Consider the following 25,858-nt stretch of genomic DNA (forward strand, 5'->3'; position numbering starts at 1 on the left):
CACGTAAGTAAAGTAAAACCTGGAACATGGACTCCAGGTAATACAGTAGGTACACGCCTTGGTGCTGTTGTTGGGTAAATTTAACATCCAGGGCGATTTGATGGAACTTTGGCGACAACATGTGGAACTTTTTGTGTACTGCAACAACGTTCAAATGATCTGTGATTGGAATTTTTACGGTATTTTTTACCCACAAACAACAGTAACTAAATGTAACCATTGAGTTTATGTTATTGCTGCATTTCTAAAAATAATGGCACTTTAAATACCCATATATAATATCCACAGCCTAAAGGTTATAGCCTACTATTTGTGCCTTATTCCAACAGCTAAAAGTAACTAATTAGCTTGTTAGTCAATTTCCTTATGCACGTGGGATTTTCGTGGGATGATTATTATATGTTAAAAACGGATGCACAAACTAATTAAAGTCTTTTTCTACCTTGAGATAGTGTGATCACACTGATCAGCGTTATTGAAACTCTTGCACCTTTTGTTTTTTTTATTGAATTAAACAAGTTAAGATCAGAAAAGTTGAAAAATTTAGGCTAGGAGGGGAATATTTGAAATAAAAATTTAAAACAAAGTCTTTATAATTTTCATAGAATTTGGATTGATTAAGAATTGAATTTAATGACTGCAGGTCTATTGTTTGGACGCTTTAGAGAATTCTACGGCTTTTGCCAGTATATATGAGATATAACCAAAAAGTATACATGTCTGGGGAAAAAAATGTATGTCTTAATCTTGGTATCGTTATGACGTTGTTTGTTTTCAATGCGATGACGTTGCACAGGGCGACGCGGCGGCAGTGACGGCGGTCAAAGTAAAGATGGCGGACTTGTCGGGGACCCAGCTGTCAGAAGAGAAAGAAGCAGAAATTGAGCTAAAAAAAAGACAGAAACGACCGTGGGATGATTTTCACAAGTCAGGCAAAATCGGTTTAACCCCAGAACTGCCGGAAACACTGGGATTTTACGATATAAGTGCTGTCAGGCGGGAGAGACGGGAGCATGCAGCAGGTAACGTTAAACAGGTCCCCTCCTTCTGATGTTAATACCGTTACAGCTAATAAGCGATTGACGTCTTCAGTGTGTCTTTTTAGTTTGCTGGCAATGCACGTTAGCATTATTGCTGTAGTGACTTTGTAAAGGCAAGATTTTAACGACAACAAGAGTAGTTTTTAATCTAAAGTCATGAAAGCTCCAGGGGTAAGTGGCTGTGTTGTAAAACTGAGTCGAGAACTGTCAACGCTTGTTGTGAGGAGTTAGGTCAGTGCTAGCTTGATTAAGTAGCTAGCTGATAATGAACTGTGTCCTGGAATCTTGCTCACCAAACCCGCCAGGTACAGAAACTCTGTGACTGCCACAATAGCGTCATTCTTTGAAAACAGTTTTGAATCTTCTCTCTCATTATATGTAGCTGTTTTATCATTATTAATGTCCAAACTTAGTTTGCGTGACTGGAGAAACCGACCTTATAATTGTTTAAAGTAAGGCAGCTCAACGAGGAATGGCGTGAAACGCTGCACAAACAGCCAAATAAACTGTAACCAAGGTGCAATGTCTAACCAGTTTTTGATGCAGGAGGTCCATGAATCGTGCTTTTCTGTTGCATCGAATTCTGACTCATAAGATTCTGAGGTCTGATGAATTTATGCAGTCCTGAATAAACGGGGCAGTTTGACCAGTTTTAGGTTTATCAATCATTGAAATTATATTTCAAGCAAAACTATCTGAAACTTTTTCAGTGTGAGGATTGTATTTTTTTAAATAATATATGATAGTGCACTAAAATATCAGATAGCCATCATCTTGGGTAACGGCCTCAGTCTGTGACCCATCAGTTTGTTTGATGTATAAGTCTTTACCATAAGGAAAAGAGCTTAAGGTCGCTCAAACAGTGGAGGTGGCAAGATATTCAGTCTTGCCCATCATTTTCTTGATCAACTGTTAAATCCAATGTGGCATATTGTAAGTCTTGTTTAATCCAACCCACATCCTTGTTTGATCATGCACACTGTGAACTTAACTTGTCTAGAACAAGTCAAGGGTTCAGCTGATGTAGCAGCTTAGAAAAGAGGCAAATTTGCACAAGAAGGAAAATTTACAATTTAAAATATGAAGCGCTAGAAACGAAGGAAACCAGATATCTTTAGGTTGTTGAAGATGTTTCACTTCTCATCCGAAAGGGTTCTTCAGTTCCAGCTGTTTTAACCTCTAGTGTGGTTGTCACCTTGGGGGTGGTCTTGAGGAACACTTTGTGCCACCATGTGAGTAGTTATGGTCACATGAGCCAAGGTGTGACTTATTAGTGAGTCGTTGTCCCACTCCATCATGTGATTATTGCGGGTCACATGAGGGATGGTGCGAATGGGAGTTAAACCGTCTGGGAAATGATCTCAAGGCTGCAGTAGGTGCAGGTGGCTGAAAGTTGGTGTCATAAGCCACCACCTCTGTTCTAAGATGGTTATTCTATCCAGACATAGATGGCCTCTTTCACACCTCTCACAAACCATTGCTTCTTTGTCCAGAATGTGAACATTTGGGTCCTCAAAGCTGTGTACCTTATCCTTGAGATGCAGCTATACAGCTGCGTCTTGTCTGTATATCTGCATATGTAATACCTGGAACTCCCCAACAATTTTAGAACTAAAGAAGGATGAGAGGTGAAACGTCTTCAACAACCTAAAGATATCCAGTTGCCTTTGCTTCTAGCACTTCAACTACCATGACCCGGATGGCGGAGAACCTACATCGACAACACATTACATTGTTGTTGGATCGCAGTTTATGTGGCTCAGAACTCTCTTTGCAATCCAGGCACACTCATTTGCTACTAAATATGCTTGTGTCGATGGAATATTTTTTTTAAGCTCTGTTAAACCCCAACATTTTTCAGCTCCGTGTGACTTTAACAACAAAACTGTTGTAAGTTGGACCAACATTATACTGTTAGTTTATCTTTGGCTCTTTAAACGTCTGATGAAAAAATATTATGCCACAGTTACTGGACACCTATCACTTTTATTTATTTATTTGTTTACAGAGCTTTATATTAACCATTTCATAAATCTGCTGTATATGAGAACTTCATTTTGCTTGTTCACCTTTTCTAAACATGTATTCATGGTGCTCTGAATCAAACAGTGAGCTAAGAATACTGATAAACCCTTAGTTTTCACCAGGTGGAGAAGTTTCCTTCTCTTTCAGTTTGCAGTGGACACTAAAAACATTGGTTCTCTCATTGTGTTGATAGCTGTAGTTGTATTTGTTGCAGACAATGGCCTTGGGATGACACTGTGCTCTAATGTTGTTCCAGATCCATCGCTGACGCGCTTCATTGCCGCAGAGCTCACCAGAGGCTACTTCCTGGAACACAATGAGGCCAAATACACTGAGCGCAGAGAGAGAATTTACACATGCATGCGCATTCCCAAGGAGCTAGAAAAGGTACTGCATAATATGAGTCCTGAACTTACCTTCCTCTTTATCTTCATTTATCTTCATGCGTCTGCTCTCACTCCCACACAGAAAGCAAAGTCATGTTGTCACTTTAGAGTTAGCCCATAACTTTTCCACAGTTAGTTCTAAACTTAGTAATTCCCTTGTACATGTTCTGCACCAGCAATGAACTGATAAGTCAGTTAGACAATTCATCAACTCCAAGCTTTGTAAACAATTCTTCATTTTGGTCATTTATGAAGCATAAAACACTGTTTTCTTGGTTGAAACATCCCAAATGTTGATATAAACAACTTGCTCTCTCTATTTAATATCATTATGAATTGTACTTTTTTTTCAGATTAAGTTTGCAATTTTAAAACTTCACAGTTAAATGTAATGTTTGTCTTTATTTTCTGTTCTGATAATTAATGTGTGTTAAAAGCAGTATCATCTAAAAATATTTCACTTTTTGACCTGCCTCCCTGTCACCACTATATTTGTCATTTTCCTCTTGAACCACCAGGGGGCAGCATTGACACATAAAATGTAGACTCACTTGAGTGGCGTGCTGGCTCTTACTATGAGTCTATCAAATAATACCTTGTAGTAACCATATATAGCATCGCCCTAAAAACCAGGTTTACATTTATCCTGTAAGAAGAGTGACCCAAGGTATTAAATTATGATGAATTAAAATCACACAATTAGGCCTTTAAGGGTATCCTCAGTGTTCTCGTGTAGTGTAAAAGTCTTTATATATTGTTTTCAGAATGGAGTAGGCCCTGTCTCCAAAGAAATACATTTGAACAAGTGAGCCCAAGCTAATGTAGCTCTTTCTGGCTTGGTTTTTCCTTGGGGGAAAAGAGGAATGTGTGTAAACATATGAAGACCTGTTAAGCAGACTAACCAATTTCACCCACACCTGACAAGGCCCCAAGAAAAGTCAAACAGAATCCACCAATGAGAATCGAGTCCTCCCACCAGCTGCTACATAAATGTAGTGCCTTCATACCTTCAGGAGTAATAAAACATCAGCTGGATTAAATTCACTTCTCGTTGATGTTAAAATGACAAGGCAATGGCTATTCATGTGTGGGAAAATGTGAAGGTATGTATCTGCTGCATCATTTAGACTGGGGTCTTTTTTTTTAGTCTCATGTGGTGGTTATTAAGTTTCACCTGTTTTTTCCTCTGACGGAAAGTAGATAAAACATTTATTAGGTCCATAGAAAATAACTTTCTTAGCTAGAAATCATTTGCATGTGAGGAAACTTTTGCGTATCATTCCGGGTGGTGCACTTTTTTCGTTGTCTTACTTTATTTTGTTCTACAGGCAAATACTTACTTATCTTTCAAGATGGTGACTAAATGTGTCTCCAGGGTTTCCCACTGATGATAACTGTTACTTTGGACGTTTTGCTCAAGGTCATTCACACTGACTGTCATTGGCTGACTTAGAGGTGTTGCTGTGTGACTTTTCTAGCTGATGCTTTTTGGCTTCTTCCTGTGTTTGGACTCCTTCCTGTACATCTTCACCCTGCTGCCCCTCAGGGTGCTTCTGGCCGTGCTCCGCCTTCTCACCCTGCCATGCTGTGGTTTCAGGTAAGAGTTAAACATACACTCTTCAACCTATAAACATACAAAACCACATGATGATAATAATACCTCATACCCAAGTATGATATGAGTATGTTTTGCCAGGAGACACTTGCTAAACCAAAACATGTAAAAAGATAAGAAATGTTTGGGTTCTTTCTTTCTTAAAACATGGTCATGTTTAATTGTTGATGGCCACTTTAAACAGAATTTCCACATTTTGTATATTGATCACATATACTAAAATATTATTAAGCACAATACTGATGATCCACTTCAGTAATTTGTTACCAGTTCATTACTTCTCAGTGTATGTCAAGATAAACAGAAAACAAACACTGTAGCAACTAGACTTTTGAACATAGCTGTGTTTTTCTTCCACACTGGGCAAAAATAGGACTCAAGTCATTGTGTTAAAGGTTTCTTATTAATATCAGCAGTCAAGGTTTAGCTAAGCAGTGTTCTGCCTCTTACCAGGATTATGTTACTGTCTTTCTGTCTACATCAAAGGCCTGTAGGCTTGTACCAAAAATCTGGAAAAAAAGAAAAGCTGTTGTCAGTTGTCATCTGCTAAATAGATATTGAAATTGAAAAGCAGTGCAGTACAGCTATATGACATATATATCAGAACCCCCTATGGACACTGCCTGTCCTCCAGCCTGCCTCACCCTCTGTCTGACTCTCCCCTTGCCTTCCTCCTCACTGCAGGGCACGCACATGCCCCTACTGCAGAAGAAGCAGGTATGCTTTGTATAGCCTATCAAGGCTCCATAAATGTTATCACTGTCCTGATGGTCTATACATCCATTCATCCCCATTGTGTATGTTAATATACAGCTTGGCATCTCACGTCATGTTCCATTGTCTAAGTCAGAGCAGCCATGTTGGTTCCTCTGCAAAGTCTGTGTTTTGTTTTTTTCAATCAGGCAAGGTTTGCTGAGAGGGCTTGTTCATTCTCATCACAATCATATTGCTTGTCAGTGATGCCACACATGCTGAAACTGGTGGGCTGTCTTCTGTACAGCTCCTCTGGAACAGAGCTCATTTGTCTTGTTTAAGGGCATCTATGGGCAGTTGTTGTTGAGGAAGGTAAAAAGCTTGTTCACCTTCCCTGCACAGAAACTCCCAAACTCTTCAGAGAATTAAACCATCCTCTTTTCGCTCATAGTTTTCCTTCTCTAACAGGGTTTCGTATCAATCCTCTTTTGCTGGTGCAGAATCTTAATACCTACTGTCAGGCTAATGCAGTTTGAATGGAACACAGTGATGGTTACTTTGAGCGCAGCACACAACTGCCTGCACTCAAACATGCGTAATATACATGCATGTTATGAAGATAATGCTTGTAGAATACAGTGAATACTGCTTTGCACAGGGTACACCACCAGCCGGCTGCAGCAGCGTCACATATGTTGGGGCTAAGATGCATTAGGGCATTTAACCACCTGAATACCAAATCTGTATTTTCCAGCATGTTCTAAGGGAAGTCTTATTTGCCTCTTTCACTCAAATGAGTTCCAGCCACTGGATGGAGCCGTAGGAAAACAAACCATGAGATATCTTACTATCACACAGACACATTTGAGATACAGGATAGTATTCAGTTATTGCAGTTTTATCTGAATCTTATCCTTTGTCATTTAAATATATATATATACATATATATATATATACATGGATAATTAGGCCCAGATGTTCATCTCATCCATTTGTCTTCACAGCTCTGTGCTCAGCTGCAAATTGATTCAGAAGACAGTGAGATAATTCGCCGAGCTAATTTACACACCTTACTGAACTCAAGCACTTTTTTTCCTCTCTCAGCTTGGAGTCGGCTCCTAAAATAGTTAAAATCTCTACATGTTCAAGACCCCCGCCTCTTCCATCTGAAACATTTTTTTTTGATCAGCATCTTCTAAAGTTAATTAAGGTAATGATGGCTATTAGAGTAGTTCATTCTTCTCCTGCCGTGTTTTGTGCACTGAGCTAGTCTAGTATTAGTCTGTGTGGTTCATAGCGATTTAGTGGAAAACTGTAAAGTAGTCCCTGCGAGATGATTTAACTTGTGCAATATTAAGTGAGATGGCTGTTATTGAGCACTATGATCCTGTAGTATTTGTGGCAAACACACTCTGTGTAAACGCACTGTGTAATACGGCCGTGTCGTGTTTGAAAACCATAATACTAGTGAATGTTGAAGTTGGCATTTGTGGTCACTAAGAAACCCATGTGGTGAGTAGATGAAACATATTTTTCGTGGTGTAGTTTGGGGTGTTTGTAGACATATAGACCACACACAGCTGACGTGTAAAATATGCAGGACGTCTTAGAGTTAAGCTCTCCCTCTGGCTCTTCCCGGTTATCCCTGTCACAGTAAATACCAAATAACCGGCCCTATGGATTTGTCAGCCCTCCTCTTAACATGCTCCCAGGCTGTCACTGACAACCGTTGCTATTAATTATGAAAGCTGCACATGTTTGAAACACGTTATTACCCATTTGAAGGCATGCATTGCTGTTCTTGCAGTATATGACAGCTTAGTAGTTTTCCTCAATTTATTTTGCATGGCCAACGCCATTTTAAAGATACAGACAATAGATGTTCAAACTGTTTTTGTTGTGGTGTAGTCTGTATGGTAGATAAGAACAATGGAGATCTAATCCTTTAAGAGCAGAAAACAAAAACATATTAAAAGGAGATAAATCTTGTGAATTAAATAAGTTGTCAAAGAGATAGTAAATTTAATATTCTATGTTGTAGTTTTTCTTTTGAGGGGGGAGGTGTTACTATTTTCATCATTTCCGTTTTGTGGGAGATCTCATTTTGAACAGAAATGAATTACTTACCCCTATTTGAATTGTCTTACTGTTTATTTGAATGGTATGAATATCAGTGAAATTTCAGAGCAGCAGTTAGTAATGTTTGTGATCTGGTATCTTCGCTGTATACCAGTCCATCTCAGTATCACTGATGCTGTCTGTGTTATGCTGTAAATACAAATGTTTTATGTGGTCATGCTCTTGTACTCTTATGTGGTTAAAAGGTACGTGTTTGTCCGAATATGTATGTTATCTCTGGCTACAAACAAAAGTAATTGTTCACGCAATTAGATTAAAGTCAATATGATGACAGGTTGTTGTGTGTGCATGTCAAACATATTCTGCTTATGCTCATACTGCACTCTCAGCATGCCAGTATGTGTTCAAATACAAGCAAATGTTCAAGAAGGTTGGTTAAATGTGTTAATGTGTTTCTATATTCAATACAGATACTATAAGTTGATCTGTCTGTGTATGTGTGTGTGTGTGTGTGTGTGGTCAGCGGGTCTCGGCTACTGCAGCCAGCGCAGGTGTGTGACATGTTGAAGGGCCTGATCCTGGTGCTGTGCTTTTCCATGATGCATTACGTCGATTACTCCATGATGTACCACCTGATCAGAGGGCAGTCTGTCATCAAACTCTACCTCATTTATAACATGTTGGAGGTATCTCACATTTCATATGCTCACACCTGACAGTTGGTAGTAAAATAACTGCCTGTGTTCTGCATGCAACATTCAGATGTCCAGTTTTGTGCACACAATGCATCCAGTTCTGCTTAGATGTCTAAATCTGCACACAGATTTGTTTTGATTGTGTTTTCAGCATTTTGAACCAAAAGTGAACATGATCTTGTGTCAAAAGAGAACACATCTTGATATAGTTTAATTCACATAATAGTTTTCTGGAAACAGCAAGACAACAACTACCAAGGAACACAATAATAACAAGATGCATTCAGGTTAAATGAAAGGGGTAATGAATTAGATTTCTGACTAAAATACAGGCCATTATTATTTTGTAAATAATGATCTTATCTGTCGTTCTTCTGTAAGGTGGCTGACCGCCTCTTCTCCTCATTTGGTCAAGACATCCTGGACGCTCTCTACTGGACGGCCACAGAACCCAAAGAAAGGAAAAGAGACAGTTTAGGAGTCATTCCTCACTTCATTATGGCCGTATTTTATGTCTGTATCCTTTCTGGTTCAGATCCACAGCAGAAAATATTTTAAGTCTTAAATTGTGAACTCGGCTGTGAACTGAACTCATTTGAATTTGAGAAACTCTTTCCACTGTTTCTAACTTCCTAGTGTTACCTTTGACAGATAACAGACAGATCTGTTGTTGCAGATTCATGAAATTAACTGTTTCTTTATAAGATCTGTGAGCCCTGTGGAACCACTGAAAGGGGTAAATGAAGCCTGTAAGTGCTCCATTACTTGCTTCTGACGTACACCAGAATTAAATTTGTTTTGATTTTCTTCCACCAAGACAGACAAACAGAAACTACAAGGCAAAAAAATAACTTTCGCTTACAACTTTACAACCAAGAGACCTGCGCCAGCGAGGATCAGTGCAATTTAGTAGATTTATATATCTCGTTTTCATCAACTTTACCTTATGTCCTTGAATCATCCATTCCATATTTGATCAACCTTTCTAGATTGATCAATGTACTAATCTGTTGAGAGTTATATTATTTTTGCTGTGCATTTGAGCAGGGCACAGGCTCGTGCTCAAGGATATGTCAAAAGAACTCATTACTGCTGATGGTCTTTTCATTAGAAGGTGGTCTTTCTAATTATTAGGATGCAAATTAAGCTTTAATGATGTCATGGTCAGTGCTAAAATGCTTCTTAAATCAGTGGTTTTCCTGAGTGGCTGTTCCTCAGTCCTCCATTCCATCCTCATCATGGTCCAAGCCTCCACCCTCAACGTCGCCTTCAACTCACACAACAAGTCCCTGCTCACCATCATGATGTCCAACAATGTTAGTGGATGTACACACGAACACACGTGCAGATCAACATTTGTGTGCACGATAATGTGGTGCACCACAATGTGCCTGATGTGATTGTTTAAGTAGCTACATTCTTCTGCAAACAAAATGTATGCACACCTGCTCACAAAATACATTTCGCTTAAATAATTTGTATGCACATATATCCTAGGAAAACGTGACACGTAGATGACGAAACTTTACTGCTGCAGCTGCAACATGTTGGCTTGTGTTGTGTCTTGTTGATCATGAATGTGGCTCATTGCATTTCTTTCTTTGTTCTTCCTGTCTCGAACACAGTTTGTGGAGATCAAAGCAAGTGTATTCAAGAAATTCGGAAAGAACAACTTGTTCCAAATGTCCAACAGTGGTAAGACAATGAATGTGATTTCAGAACTCACACATTTTATACAGTATGAAATGTATTGAAAAGGGAAAGAGAAGCAAAAACATACTGATATGTTTACATTTAGTTGATTTCTTAAGTGATGTGATTAATTTACACTTACAGAATTAAATACTAAAACTTGAAACACTTGTGGAGAATGAGTGTCTTACAGTATGCAAGATTTGTGATTATCATCTGCTCCATACGCCTTTTACTGTTTCAATATATTTATTATCTCTTTACTGTCTCTGCTGAATAAATTAAAAGTCTCATGTATAACTTACTGTTAACGTATTTATTTTCCGTATCAATAGAAAAGCACTTTCTGTCGGTTGCTGTTGGGGTTATCTATAACTGACCTGACTAATCTCTTCAACGTGACTGATATTTAGTTTCTTTGTTTGTTTGTTTTGAGTAAAATATTAAGCTTCCAACTGTACTAAAAAAATACTTCATTCAAAACAAGAAGGAACTTAAGTAAAAGGGTTTATTTCTGTTGTCATGCAAGCTGTTCTTGAATTTATCCTTTTGGCTTTGACAGTCTGAGTACAGCTGTATTATTAGATATGCATTGTGCATTTCCCTAATAAGTCCTCGAGGCAGCGTGTTTTTGTTTTTTATCTCAGTCACTCATATTGTGTTCTACTGACAGCAGACAACAATAAGCCTTAATCAGGTGCCATTTCCCTCTCACTGTTCACTTCTGAGCCGGGTCCTAACTAGCATGTTGTCACAATGGACTGCTGGACATTTACTGCCGTGTCTTTAAGTTCGAAAAGATGGATATTTATAGTATGCAATGCCGTATTAAGATGAAAAACCACTGTAACTGTGATAGGTGGCCATAATGTGTGAACAGTGATGTATTTCAGACTTCTCTCAGTTTCTGTAGTAAAGCACTGTAGAGTAAAACTGAGCTGGTGAGAGATTGTAATTGTTTCATTTATTATAACAAAATTTGTCTGTTTTAATCTTATAGATATCAAGGAACGATTCACCAGCTATGTTCTCCTACTCATTGTTTTTCTGAGGAATATGGAGCAGTTTGCATGGAAGCCAGGTAATGGTTTGTTTTTCCTCTAACTGCAGTTTAATAGATTTTTTTTATAGTGCACTAAATGCAAACAGACAGCGTGCTCCCCCAGGTTCGTTCACCAAAGTTTGTCTCTTTCATAAGCTGAATTTTTAGAAAACTTTTACAAATGGTCAGTGTTTAAAATGGTAAAAATTCAGAGAAATCTGCTGAACAGCTCCTTCCCTGCTGCTGTGCTCTTGTTTGACCCACTGCAGCACCTTGGGGATCAGTCTCTCTGACAAACCCCAGCGAATGCGACAGCAGAGTGAGGGGTGAGAGCTGGGCGTTTCTGTATGACAGCCCTCTGAAAACCATCAGCTCCATCTGCCACTCTCAAAGCCAGGCACACAGTAGATGACAGACGTGGCTTGTCAGCTGAAATCACAACACTGATGTGCTAATACTAGCAGAGCTGCAGCCTTCTGTTGCTAAAGCGGTATACAAATCACAGGTCCTCAGTAATTTACCTACATGCCATGCTACATCAGAGGAGCCTGCGCTTCCTAGTTTACATTATACAGAGCCAAAGCACCATACTGTACTGTATAGGCATTGTTTTGGAAAAGAAATGTGTACATGGCATTTGCAAACTCATGCACCTAATTGTGTGAGTGATTATATTATGTATAGCTGCACTAAGCAATATACTTGTACCGTGACTTGTATGATTGGGGTTGTTTGTAGTGTCTTTCAGCACATTGTTTTGGTTTTTCAGGATGCAGCTTCACTGTTCTGGTTCAGTTCACAGTATCCAGAGAAGACTTGCTGAGCATGTGCTCTCTCTCTCAAAACTTTCCCAGTGTTAGACATTAAGTTAATAAAATACTTAAATATAAAATTTCATTTTCCCCCTCAGACCACATGTGGATGTTGTTCCCTGACGTCTTTATGGTCATCATCTCTGAAGTTGCTGTTGACATCATTAAACATGCTTTTATCACCAAATTCAACGACATCACTGCGGAAGTAAGGAACAGATCTAACATTCACTATTTCTAAAATAGTCCTTATTTACCAGCTAACAACTTATCACACCCAATACATGTATAATACTGTATGTGGTTTGTTGTCTTTAGTAAATCAAACTCTCTGACTCACATACTCATTATTTTTCTCGTTTTTTTCCCAGGTTTACAGTGAATACAGAGCCAGTTTGGCCTTCGATCTTGTCAGTAGTCGACAGAAGAATGTAAGCAGCTGCCTGTTTCTTTTTGTTTTTCATATCACTGCTATTATACTTGCATAAATAACACTGAGCCTGCGCAGCTAATCAATGCAGTTTTGTCAAGGGCTGTATTCTGTGTTATCCGTCACTGTGTAGGCTTGTACAGACTACAGTGACTCAGTCGCCCGGAGGATGGGCTTCATCCCTCTGCCTTCAGCTGTTCTGGTAAGGGAGGCTCCATTCTGTTGCTGCTCAGCCACTAAACACCAGAAGAGAGTTCGCCATTAGCACATAAACATTAGCAATTTACTACAAACTTGTACTGAGAACAGTTGCCTGGTGATTCTCACTGTTGTTTTAACTCATTCATAATGTTCAGTGTTTCTTCTGCTTTTAATGTTTTAACAGGTTTTCCGAGTGTTGATGAGTTCGGTGAAGGTGCAGGGAGCTCTTTCATACACATGTGTGTTCATGTTTTATCTCGGGTAAGCATAAATGTTACTAATGTTATTACATGATTTTACAGTGGATTGCTCTGCCGAGCTAAGTTGTTCATGCCCATAAATCTGGTGACAAGATATGTCGTTACTCCTTCTCCCCTCTTACTGAAGTCAGCTCAAACCACAGAAATTGTGGTCAAAGAATGAGAACTCGCGTTTTTTTAATCACGTTATAGGGAATATTTAAATGTTTCCGTTTTTTTTTTTTTGTTGATGATAGTGTGTCTAGTATGTACAGAGACTCACACAAACACAGACTCTCTAGGGTTGTATACAGACATGCTTAACGCTGTCTGCACACTAATACATGCAGGCACTGTCATAAACGCACAATCAGATTCAAAGGCACACACAGTTACATAAGCATTAACGCTGTGCTCTCACGTTCTCCCTGTGCTGAGCTGCTGATTGCCTCGCTCATTCTCCTTTGCCAGATCCCATTGGGTGCGTACCATTGAAGAGTTTCCCTCAGGGTGAAGAATACGATGTTGTCATCTCTAGTGCCATCTCTGGCCTTCCCCACCCCCTGATTTAAAAATAGCTCTCGCTTGAACAGATCTCTGTGCTTTGGCAAAGAATCAGCCATTCTGAGTCCCCCAGTCCGAAACGCCCTGTCACAGCGAGCAGTGGTCCACAGACCCAAATGTGTCTGTCTCTCTCTCATCACAGTGTCAGAGGCTGGGCCTTATAGCAGAGCCCAGAAACACAGAAGGATGGTACACATCAACATCCTGGTGTCAGTGGTGGGATGTGAACTATGGCGATCGAAACCAGATGGCAGAAGAGATTCATTATAGCCGTGGCCCAGCTCAAACAGCACTGTGATAACAGCAAGAAAGTTTGCAGTAGGCTGTTCAGTCCTGACTAAAACAATTATCCATTATTTTTTTATATATTCTGTTCAAAAATATACTAAAATCTACACTTGGTTTTCAAGGTGCTGAATACATCAACCAGTTTGCTGAAAAAGCTCAAATTACTAAATAAAAAATCTATCAATACACTGCCTGCCAAAAGCAATAACAGATGTGTTTATGTAAATTTTAACATATTTTTCAATATTCGGTGATTGTTGATTTCACCAAGTAAAGCAGCCATCAACAAATAAGACAGAAATAAATGTCCCTTCATCAGAGCTGCGAATGCTTTGTCATGTTTTTATTGTTTTTTACTGTTTTTACAAAACACAGAAATGCATCTCTCTGAACAGCATCCTTCTCCCTCTTTAGGCTGGTTTCACTTAAAGTGTTGAACAGTATTGTGCTGCTGGGAAAGTCATGTGTTTACGTCAAGAGGGCCAACATGGAGGACAAACTGTTTGAGAGCCCCCCCACCAGTCCATCCTCTGAGGAGAAGCCCAGCACAGCCGAGCAGGACAGATGTCCCACACCTTCAGGTATGAAAACTGACCATCTTTGAACAGGTTCTGTTTGTACACTAAGTGTCTGTGTATTTAAGCCTAACTCTAGCTTCCAGAAACATCATAATGTAGTTACTTTAACATGTTGTGGCATTGCTCGTCAACAAGATATGAAATATGTCTCACCTCTTCTGCAACACTGTATATAAGCATTAGTATGAGAGTGTTTAACAAAATTTTAGGAATCGCAAATTCAAACTAAAGCTTTAAAGAACATTCAGTTTTCTTTTTTTGTTTTATTGGCACCACTGCAATTTAAAAAATTTTAAAGGAGTATTCCACAGCTTCAAGTATGATATGTCAAAATGAAAACATTTTCAGTTAACTAAATATTTAGCTGATTAAGTAAAGTCCCTTGCCTGCTAACACCAGACCTCAAGCCATCTATTTTGGGACACTTTGGGACAGCTGAGGTCAACGCAACAGTTTGATTTTCGATCAAAATTTTGAAAATGCAGAATGAGCATGTTAAAAAAAATCAATTTCAGTGTTTGCAGCTACTGTGCAAGCAATGATGAATATATAAGATATATCTATTTTTAATTGCACAAACATTTTTGATTAAATGACATCAGCTTGAAGTATTCTGCAGAACAGATGTAACATTTGGGAAGTTTCGTCCCATTTTGGCGTTATTAAACTTGTCATGACCTGAGAAAGGTGGTTCTGGTGCTTCTCAGCTATAGATATCTAGTAAATGAGATGTCCTGGGATTTAATCTTGCCTATGAATAATGAGTGTGTTGCTCTCTACCTCCTACTCAGTCGATGATCTGTCTTGTCTCTCTACACTTTGACACACTGCATCTCATAAAACGGTAATGTCTTACAAGGATCATACAGGTGTATAGAGGAAACAAAGCGCTTGTATTTATATCTCAAGCTAGAGTGGATAATAGTTATTTGCGTATTACTGTTCTGATGCTAGTTAATGTTTCTAAATCCTGTGTTTCACTACTACATGAGGCTGACCAAAATTGCCTCGCATTAAAGAATGATGTTTATTAATATTTTTAGACATTTAGCCGACACTTTGATTTTCATTTTAGGCATTTAACTGACACTTTTATTAAGACAGATTTGTCAGCAGGTAGAAGCCCAGTGTTCAGCTTCAGGCAACACACATCCAGCATGTAGTGATGCAGGAATCAAACGTGTGACCTTTTTAGTGGGCCTACATAAATATCACTGTATGACTTCAGATTGTCAGATGGTGAGTTTGACATTTACAGATTAAAACAAAGTGCTTGTACTAAAATCATTTTCTTGGATGTTGTTCATAGGACACACTGCTCACCAAAGCACTGCTTCAGTGTGAATAGCCCCATACCACACCTGCTTTCAATAGTAAATAGGCTTGTCCCAGTGCTTTTCTCTTTTTACTGTAATTAATTGAATATATTTGTGTTTTGGACTGTTGTGCATAATTCAGACCTTTTAACAACCAAAAGAATATTCAAGAAAATAATCTGCATCTTCATCAATACTGAAAGTACTTGTCAGTTGTAGTCCTAGTAAACTTTATAAGCAGTGGTGTCTTGAAATCATCCTATATGACCTTTAAAAAATAAATGACTGAACAAAACAAAAGCATTCCAGCATTCAGATATGTTAATAACAGAAATATCTTGACAAACTGTTAAACACACACATACTATCAGACACACAGATTTGGTGGTGGAGGTATATCTTGCTGTCATCCACAGCCGAATCCCCACAGATCTTTTCTCCCGTGTGCCATGAACTCGCCTTCTGTGCTCAGCCGGGAGCTTTAAAATGAAGAAGATCCCGATGGTGCACCATGTCATATCAAACATCAAAGCTCATACTAGTGCTTGTGTTTCAAACAAATCTGGTTTCTCAGAAAGCAGCAGCTACAAGGCTTAAGGTGCCACCCTCCAACATATCAAGTATAATAATAATTGCTTTAAGGTTGTGGGGAATTAATGTGACTCTCAAGCTTCCCACACATTTAGATGCTGGGATTTGAACCGACAACCTCACGTACCATGCTCAGTGTTCTAACATTAAACAACTTTGGTCTGTGCCTTGAGCTTCACCTGCTGCTCCAGTGGATTCACCGCACAATTACGTTCATCTGCATGCCTTTGTCTTTACAGTGATCTGAATTCGCATAAAACTAGATATGCCATCTGTCTATACTGCGCATTTTTGCCCACAAGCCAGAAAAGGGTAATGAGCAGTTTCACATTAGCCATTTCAAGCCCCATATGGTGCTTAACTTAAATCAAAGCTCACATATCTTCCCAAGAGGAAGTGGAATACTCTGTGCTTACTGTATGTAACTTGAATTACATTTCTTTTTTAATGCACACCCTTAAGCACTCAGACAATAGATTTTGTTTACACGTCTATGACACAATCCAGACAAAACGTTTGGTGTAATTAAAAGAAAAACAACCAACTAAATAACAAATATAGTTTAAGTAAAAAGAGCTTCTGCTGACAAATTCACTGCTATGTCCAAAGTTGCCTTAACTGATTTCTCTTGGCCACTTCTGAGCACTCATCACCATCGCCATCAGGTGTCTATAAGCTTAGTGTCAGGTGTGACAGATGCTTGTTTTATTCCAAAAATATTGTGTCATCTGATCCTGGCATTAGCAAATGGATCAAAGTTAAACTGAAGGAAAGAAAGACGTAATGGGGAAAGTGAGAAATGCGTGTACTTGTTTATTTATTGACGATCAAAAGACATACTTTTCCTATTCGATTCACCAATTAAATATTCAGGCAGATCCAAAGGTATGTGGCACCAAAAGCTGACATTTTCTAATATTTAGTTGTCCTACAATGTCTGTTCTCACAGCCTCCATCAAATTTGAAATTCTATTTAATGCCTTACTCAAACACGCTTTCTATAGGCTCAGTGGATTGCAGTAGTTCTTTACAGTAAAATATTGGTTCAGCTCTGTCTACAGTGAGAATTGGAAGTTTGTTGTAGCCAGATAGATAGCCTCAGGCTGGCCGGTTGTCTCTGCGGACGGCCTTGTTAATATCTAATATGCTGCTTCGCTCAATTCTCTCTAATATAATGAATTATTCTGTTTGGTTGATCTTCCTAATGTAGTAGCACTCTGTGCTGAAAGTTAAAAGGCTTTGCAGTGTTTTCTCTCAACATAATGCAGTGGAGTTGTGATTAGAAACAACGGTGCTTCTTTGTGATCCATCTCCCTTTGTGCTTCTTCGAAGCTTAGCAACCAGGTGTGGGTGTATGTTGGCTAGCTTGTAGACCCGGCAGACTGAATCACTCCCCCGTCGCTCAAGCCACGACACCTTCGCTTCTTCTGTTACAGGCTGACTTTTTCTGCTGGAAGATATAACATCACCTGCTCACATACTGTATTTTCTTTCTTAAAATTATCTTCAAGAAAAATTTCACCCGCTTTCTGACCCTCGCTCTTCTAATATGCAAACATCCTTTATCATTATGTTGTAAAATGACTTGTCCGGTATGGACACAAGACACACCAGGCCGTCAGAATGTTCCTTTCAGTCGTGTTTCATAGAGCAGACGCGCATCAGTTGTCTACACAGGCTGTGTCTCAACTCACAGTTGTTTGTGTTTTACGTTTGTGAATGCAGAAAAGCAAAAAAAGTGTTTTTTTTAGCCTTCATCTCTGTTTTCTTTTAATTCATGCATGTAACTACTGAGATTGTGTATTGGGCTGAGATTCCATTGCACAGTTATTGTGGCCAAACTAATTCACAGTAATGACTATCTAAAATAATTCAAGAATGAAAGAAGATTCAGATTTCTCTTTAACTTTGTTGTGTATCTGTTTTTTCGGCACACTCAAAAAATGAGTGTGGAGAATCCACAACTGTGACGGAACAAAAGCACACAAAATTAATAATTATACTTCAGTCATATGTATTATTAAGATGACGTCATCAGTATCTGTATCTTGCTCATCCATAGGGTGTATCATGTCTTCCACACTTGTCTACAGGTGAATCCAATGTGGAGCAGGTTACAGCCACACCCTTCAGCTCACCATCGTCTTCCTCTTCCTTCTCTGTGACCACCCAGCCGACTCCCAGGACTGACTTGTTCCCTACCCCGCCCGCTGACGCCTCTCCTGTGGCTACAGCTAGCCGTCCTCCAACCCCACCCCCTGAACCTGAACAGCCTACACCTTCACTTTCCAAAGAAGAGGAGGGAGAGGAACAAGGGGCCCCTGAACTGAAACACAGGACTTCCAATAAAGACCTTCTGGAGATCGACCGTTTCACAATCTGTGGTAACCGCATCAACTGACCAGCGGCAGCCGCTGATGTAGCGATTAACCACTCAGGAAATACGGAGAGCAAGAAGGCCCTGCAGCTTGACTTTCCTGGCCAACAGCAGCAGAAAGCTGAGTATTTATTAAATTCAGTGACATTACAGTATAAGTTATTATGAATATTAGTGTCCAATGATCCTGCTGTTGTTGAAGCCTTAAGTCAAGAAATTTGACAAAGAAAACTTCAGCTGGCTGATAAACAGCACGAGACAGAAAGTGTGACTGTGGCAGCCCAGTCGTCAGGATGAAGCGTCAAGTCTGTCTGTCTAAGTGTTTGAGTGGTTCAGTATTTGGAGTGAGTGTGTGGGTGTGAGAGTGTGTGTGAAGCGACGTATGTGTGAGAGCACACAAGCACTTGTCTGAGCAGCACTGGGACCGTAAGGTTGGAAATTTCTCAGTTCACTCAGCAATCAGAAAACAAACTTCCAGACTGGTACTTTGAAGTAAGAACCCGAATCACATTTCACTGCTTCAGACATTTTCTTTTTCCTCAAGAAAACCTGATTTTAAAAACTGTGAGGTTTCTTTTTGTAAAATATTGGGTGTCATCCAGCATATCAACCACATCTGCAAGAAAATGTAGCCTGCTTTTACAGCACAGACTTTATAATCAGACACTGAGGTTACTTAAATTTAGATCCTGAATGGGCTAAAAATGGAAAGGCTTCTAAGTGGCTCCTTCAGTCAGGCGAGTGTAGTCAGTGGTTCCCAAAAGTCACAAGATCATTCTGGTGGGACACAAGGTGAATAAAATCCAAGAAAGCAGGTGTTTACTTTGGCACCAAACGATGTTTATTGAAACTTTTCTCCAACGTTAACCCCCTTTCTTATGAATTGCTGTCTAATTTTACCTTTTTGTGTCTTTGTGACTTACGCAATTGAAAGAGAAAAGTAGAAAACTGAAATTCACGCTGGTAATGAGAGAGTGTAAATAGACAGTGGTTTGTGTTTTTAAGGAGTCACAAGCCAAAAATTGAGAACCCATCTCTTGGCTCTCACACGCTGATCTTGTTAGAGCCTACACGTCGCTGCTCACTCGATTAATGTACCTCAGTGAGACTACTTTTTACTTTGCAGCATCAGTTGATGGAGTTGTGAATGTGACTAAGAAGAGTGGCTTTTGAATTAGAGCCTTTTGTTTACACAGCCAGCTGATAAAGGCATTTGCAGCCCACACTGCGCCTTCGACAACTGAAGGACCTTTCATTAAAGCAACATTAACCGAAGCTGCTGACGCTAAATCAGCCGCTGCTTGCAGACGCTTACACAGCCAGACTTTTTTCAGAGGTCCTCTTAAATATATGAATAAAAGACAGCCTGTAGTCAATAGTCAGTTCTGATAGATGCTGAAAATTTCTTTGCTGCTTAGGGTACACTTTTCTTTATATACAGTATATTACGCGGCAAATCATATCATGAAAAAAATCTCTAAAATGCAGATACTTGTTAGACAATTGTCAACACTTCAAGGATTAATATTACATGATGCATCCTTCAGTAAGTAAGCACAGTCATTTCGTTATAAGAAATTGCATTTATCACATTCATTCATTCATTCAGTTTTGGTCTCAAGAACATTTGCACTCGTGGACCGTGTTGTCTTAAATAAGATGTTCTAACGTATGATCTCATTCGACTCCCAAGCATATTCTGATGTTTACATCTTAGAACATAGAAGCAATATTTACCCAACAAAATGCCTTTTTTGCATGTGTGTTTTACATTTTGTTAACTGACCTTGTAAAGTTGGTTGGTAAGATTTAATTTTTTCTTTTATTGCAATGAAAAATCTAAAAATTCATAGTAACATCGTCTTTCATTTGTCACTCATGTACGTAATTGAGCGCGAACAAACTACAACATATTGTTCCAAAGAGAGTTTTTAAAATTCAGTGTAAGCCCATGAAATTCCATCAGACATGCATTATTATTTCATTTGTGTCGGAGCTCCATGACTTTTTTTTTTCTGATCCAGATTAGTTCAAATCAACAAATGCTATGTTATGGAGCACTTTATGATTTCTTAACAAGGTTACAGTTTGCATTTCTATTAAGCTCTTTTACAGCAACAGTTACATGCATCAAGCTGAGTAGTTTTAATAGAATTATAAAGAGAAACACATGACACATACAGTGAAATTACCCCCACATGCTGGTGAATTTGATAATGTTACCATGTTCGCTTCTCTTTGGGTTGAAAATTTCCCTTTTCTGCTGCACTCTTTATTTATTTTGGAATTTAAAAGGCACTTTAATGCCCTGTTAATTCCACAGTGTAACATATGACTCGTGGTAATATATTTAAAGTTGACAGAAGCTGTCATGTTGTAAACTGATTTTTTTTTATTTTAAGCTGAAGTAATGTGTATATAATGTAAACATATCAGCATTTATTTTATTGTATAATGGAGAAAAAAAGGGTTCTTTATAATGTTCATTACTGTTGTAATAAGGAAGATAGTTCTATTTTTGCAGCTGCTGGTTGAGATAGGATTATGTGTTTTTCGCGCATGAAATATGACTCTGACTCCTTTGTGTGTTTTTGTCAAATGGTTCGTCTCCACTGATCTGAGCTCAGTCTTGCTGTGGTCTGTCCACTGCAGGCTAGCTGAGCCTCACTGGGTCCAGTCTGCAGTGGAGATCAACCACAACCCGACCCAGCTAGGCTCAACCGAGCTAGTGGAGATGAGGCAAAAGTGTTCTTATTCAAGCTTCGATGGTCCAGTACACTGCCTGCATTGTTTCATCAGTTTGGTTCCTTATTTGATTCCTACCTCGATATGTATGATAATGCCCCATTTTGGATTAATAAAAGTTTGTTTCTTAAGTGTGTTGTTAAGTTTCACTCAGCAACAGTATCAGTAAGTTTAATTACCCAGCTGCAGGTTATGGGATCAGTTAGTCCGTTATTCTGACGATGATTTGTTTTCATCCTCTGAATATGGAAGTTCTTATTCACAAGTCTGGAAAGTATGAAACAAAAAAAAAGTTCAAGCTGAAATATTAAAGCGTGGAAAGTAATACATAGAAAACTGCAAAATGATTAATTACCCATTTCAGTCTTGTAAAAGATTTTTTTTTCCACTTACAAAGAAACATATTCTTTCTTCCATATTTGCAATAAACACGTGACTCATCATATTTGTCAAATACGGAATCGCTATCACATGGGCAATATGGGTTTTTTGTAAACATATGAAATTGTGTTTCATACGTTTAAATGTGCGATTCTTGTGTCATATACATATGTGCTTATTTTGTGCTTATTTTAAAAGTTAAAATAGATAACATGCCCATTTTATTAAATACCCTGTGCAAATGACCAATAATGTGGCGACTCAAAGCGTAAAAGCAAGGAGAGCTGGACTGCATGCAGGCAGTTCTGGGTCTACCCTCTGTTGGAGAGGTGTACCTAATAAAGTGGCCACTGATTGCATCACACACTCTGTGATATGGTTGAATGATCTTCTGTCGGGACTGTTTAGTCAAATGAGCTTATGTGATGAAATCATCACTGCTACTGCGTTTGCATGTAAACTTATCTCCATGACAACTGAGAAAACTCCATCTGCTGAGAGGCAGTGGGTGATATGGTTAAAAGCTCAGAAGAAGATATTAAGTGGACAAAGATTTGCTATTGTCAAACTACATGAATCTCCATATTTCATGCTTCCTGGAAGCATACATTTCATTTTTGTGTTTTTTTGTAAAGCCGTACATTCTCTCCTGTCCAGAAGCTGAGCCGTGCAGTATCTGTTGAGGAGCTGAGGTCAGGTAGAGTAAATCTGCAGCAGACATTCTTAGAGGGCTAATCCCCTTATACTGCTGAAGACTGAGACGAGCTTCAGCTCTGTCACAGCTACCATGGAGTTGTTTCAAGACAGGACTACTGCAGTAATACGGTAATAGTACTCAGACAGAGTCCAGTTTACATCAGAGTTTTGAGATGATGTCTCAAAGAGAGACCTAACTTCAAAAAGAAAACTGACATCAAATATATGACCAGGAGAAAGACAAGTGCAATAACTGCAACCAAGTAAATGAATTCATCTTAGTAGCCCTGACTGCATTTTGGCAAAGAAAATGTTCTAAAAAATCTTATTTCTTTGTTTCAGCCCACAGAGGTTGCACTTCTTCACTGCATGAGAAGCCACAAAGTCCCATCTGCCCCTCTGCAGGTCTAACAATTGTGTGTGATCAGTGAAGAAAGGTGCTCAGAAGTAGTGATCAAAGGTCTCCCAACAGGAGTCCCTCTTGTCTCCCGGAGCCAGGGGGCCCCATGTGCTCCAGAGAGGGGACAAGGATGCTATTGTGCAAAGAGACCAAAGCAGAGCCCACCTGATCGCTACTCCGCCAATCACATCACCCCTCTGGGCTGCACCTCAGGTATCCTCTGTCTGCCCTCTGGGTGGAGGAGGAGGGGGGGGTCAAAGGTTGGGAAGACAGGACAATTTCCTGTCATCATAAGCTTTCAAATCTACTGATTTATTTTCTTTGTATAATAAACTAATTGTTTGATTATTTGATTTTCTCAAGTCAAAGCAGTAAAACTAAAATGCAAAAGTAATCCAGAAGTTCCATGTTCAAAATGTTACAAAAGATTTATACACAAAATGTACTTCAATGTACAATAAATGTACCTATAGTGCAGTACAGTAGCTTCTTGCTGCCAATAATTTTAAAATCATGAGATCCTGTGAATGTGTTTTTGTGTAGTTTCCCACTGTGGGACTAATAAACGCCTATCTTATCTTAAAATGTCAAATGTGCTCGTGTCAGCACCAAAGTTAACTGGTTCAGATGAAACTAATTTTACCTATTTAACATACTGTTCCATTCATCCATACATTGATTCAGCCATTAACTGCTTGCCTGTGAGTCACAATGGAGTAAAATGGGAAATAAAGTAAATTTATTCAAGAAGTGCAGTTCTCACAATTCTCTAGGACATTTCATGAATATTGCAGTTTTATGCTACTTCATACTTCTGTCAGTACATTTCGGATGGAAATGGAGTACGTTGTATTCCAAAGAAAACATGATGAACATCAAATGCAATATGCATATACAGAGTCAGCCAAAATAATGTATACACACATCAGGAAAAAAGGATAATGCCATCTGTAGAGAAAACATCGTACAACAGTACACAGTGTTATTGTAATTTGATCAAACTTCGAAAGAGGTATCTATATGTATAGAAGTACTTTAAATATTTATGCATGTTTTTCTTTTCCTGATGTGTGTATACATTATTTTGGCTGACTCTGTACATCTATCAGCGAGTTCAATTAAAAGTGACTCCACCTTGACAACAACATTAAAATGCTGCTCACATGTCAATGCATCAGTGATATTGTGTGATAATATTACACTCTGAAAGGGGCCTCCCTGACTGCATAATGAATACTTATTGAGATACTTTAATGCTTTCTGGTTATACTTTTGGGAAAAAAAGGACCTTTACAGTGTATTTCTGCAGGCTAGTATTGTGACTGAAGAACAGAATCTTAATACTTCTTTCAACATTGTTTGCAAGTGTCTCATAATTGTCGGCTACTTCAGCTCAGTAGTTAAGTAAATGTCCTTCGTTACATTCCACCACTGCATACGTCTTTCCCTGAAAGATTTCTGTCAGACTGAACGTTGTTTATCTGCTTATGACGGTCATGAATGATAATTGTTTTTTCGCAGATTGTTTGTATAGAGTCTGGAGAAATCAGAGATACTGTAATACAAGATGCTCCTCTTCTCCCTCCTCTTCCTCTCCCCGACAGGAGGAGCGCTTCCCTCTGGACCAGTCATCCCCGTATAGATGTGATGGATGCGCGCGCTCCCGCCCGCTCCCGTGACGCAGCGCATCCTCGTGCGCACAGATGCTGCTGGAGTGGAAGCGACAGGCGCGCTCATCTCGGTGGGACTGAGCACATCGAACACCAGAGACGGGGGAGAAGATCACCCGGCTTGCGTCCGTGAGGGAGCCTCAGACCGCGGGGAACCATGCTCGTCACGAGTGTCTCCGTGGGCAGCAGGACTTAAAAAAGCTGCGGTCCATCCATCTGGACACTTTTTACTCTCGCCCCTTCCCCTTGTGTCTCCCTCCCCCATTGATAAGGCAGATAAGAGTCCAGACAGTCACATTCCTGCTCATATTCCTCTTCGGGTGAGCTATTTCACTCCAGTTTGACGGCCTATCGGGGTCTCCTTTAAGAGCGATGTGGAAGACCGGGGTCCTCCTGCTGCTGTGGGTGCTTTTGGCGTCCGGCGAACTCCAACAAGACACGGAGCCGCGTAAACTCCCACCCCCGGGAAAGTTGGATTTCGGTTATGTGCCCTCGGGAGTTTACGAGACACTGGCCCATTACGAACCGGGACCGATAGGGATCCTGTTCCACATGGTGCAAGCTTTTCTGTACGTCGTGCAACCCAACGCCTTCCCACAAGGTAAGCATCCTCAGCCAGTGTCTCTGTATAGAGGACAAATGAAATCCCTGGGGAATGTGTTTGGGACAGGCAGCAAAAACGGTGTGTGACACTTCCAGGGAATACATTGGGGATAATCACTTTGGAGACATTCATTTGGTCTGACTGTGTTACTTGTGAACTGTTACTGTAGGCTGTTATGTGTCTCAGCACCTAGGCTATGTCTCTGAACTCATCAAGGACAGCATGCTGTTTGGTTGTCCTGTGGGACTGGCTGGTTTTGGGAATATCACCAACTCAAGATTAATTGTATCCCGTCAAATCTCCTTTTTTTGCCACTTTTTGATGAACCAAAACTCTGCATGCATAGAAGCACGTTTAAATCAGTTCCCATGAGTGACTTTGAATCAACGGCTCTCGTTTTGACCGATGACATCCGGCTTTTCTTCTGTCTCATCGCGTGAAAATGTGTCCACACGCGCATTTGTAGCCCCTCTGCGCTTCACGTCCCTCCGTTCCGCACTTTGTGTCGAGGTGATGTCGCTTAGTGAACCTCTTGCTGACAACATCACGTGCGTAATCACTGGTTTATACGCTTTCTTTCTTTCTTTCTTTTAGCCTGAGTGAGTGAATGGGAATGTGAGCACCCACAAAGCCTCTACGCTCGTAGATCTACGTTCATCACAATTAGAGCTGACTGTTATACACACATGATGTGTGTGT

General features: G+C 39.6%; 2 protein-coding genes across 7 annotated transcripts in view; both read left to right on the top strand.

The window, feature by feature from the left end:
- The first annotated feature begins 659 nt into the window (after positions 1-659).
- Positions 660-21,539, top strand: tapt1a (transmembrane anterior posterior transformation 1a). 3 transcript variants are annotated; one of them, XM_046407212.1, is made up of 15 exons: positions 660-1,022; positions 3,322-3,452; positions 4,930-5,048; positions 5,751-5,783; positions 8,362-8,524; positions 8,915-9,050; positions 9,752-9,849; positions 10,159-10,228; positions 11,226-11,306; positions 12,178-12,287; positions 12,451-12,510; positions 12,643-12,711; positions 12,895-12,971; positions 14,216-14,382; positions 18,380-21,539. In XM_046407212.1, exons 1-15 carry the CDS (start codon positions 833-835, stop codon positions 18,685-18,687), a joined length of 1,812 nt encoding a protein of 603 aa, XP_046263168.1. In that variant the 5' UTR covers positions 660-832; the 3' UTR covers positions 18,688-21,539. The 3 variants fall into 3 exon arrangements, with proteins under 3 accessions (XP_046263168.1, XP_046263169.1, XP_046263170.1); XM_046407214.1 differs by lacking the exon at positions 660-1,022 and adding an exon at positions 1,031-1,345; XM_046407213.1 differs by lacking the exon at positions 5,751-5,783 and having other exon boundaries at positions 674-1,022.
- A 2,968-nt stretch (positions 21,540-24,507) lies between these two features.
- Positions 24,508-25,858, top strand: part of prom1a (prominin 1a) — a 65,017-nt gene continuing 63,666 nt past the window's right edge. For 3 of the 4 annotated variants that reach the window (XM_046406513.1, XM_046406514.1, XM_046406516.1), the window contains exon 1: positions 24,508-25,156. In XM_046406513.1, coding sequence (XP_046262469.1) covers positions 24,928-25,156 — 229 coding nt within the window. In that variant the 5' untranslated portion in view covers positions 24,508-24,927. The remainder of the gene's footprint in view (positions 25,157-25,858) is intronic. The other variant, XM_046406515.1, reaches the window with a different exon arrangement.

Source organism: Scatophagus argus, chromosome 12 (genome assembly GCF_020382885.2).
Source record: "Scatophagus argus isolate fScaArg1 chromosome 12, fScaArg1.pri, whole genome shotgun sequence".
Taxonomy (NCBI): Eukaryota; Metazoa; Chordata; class Actinopteri; family Scatophagidae; genus Scatophagus; species Scatophagus argus.

What these genes read in the sequence shown, in the direction of transcription:
- tapt1a (XM_046407212.1), top strand. Translation starts at nt 833, where the DNA reads ATGGCGGACTTGTCGGGGACCCAGCTGTCAGAAGAGAAAGAAGCAGAA. An exon ending in GAGACGGGAGCATGCAGCAG is followed by an intron (nt 1,023 to 3,321) that starts GTAACGTTAAAC and finishes ATGTTGTTCCAG; the next exon opens with ATCCATCGCTGACGCGCTTC. An exon ending in TCATTTATAACATGTTGGAG is followed by an intron (nt 8,525 to 8,914) that starts GTATCTCACATT and finishes TTCTTCTGTAAG; the next exon opens with GTGGCTGACCGCCTCTTCTC.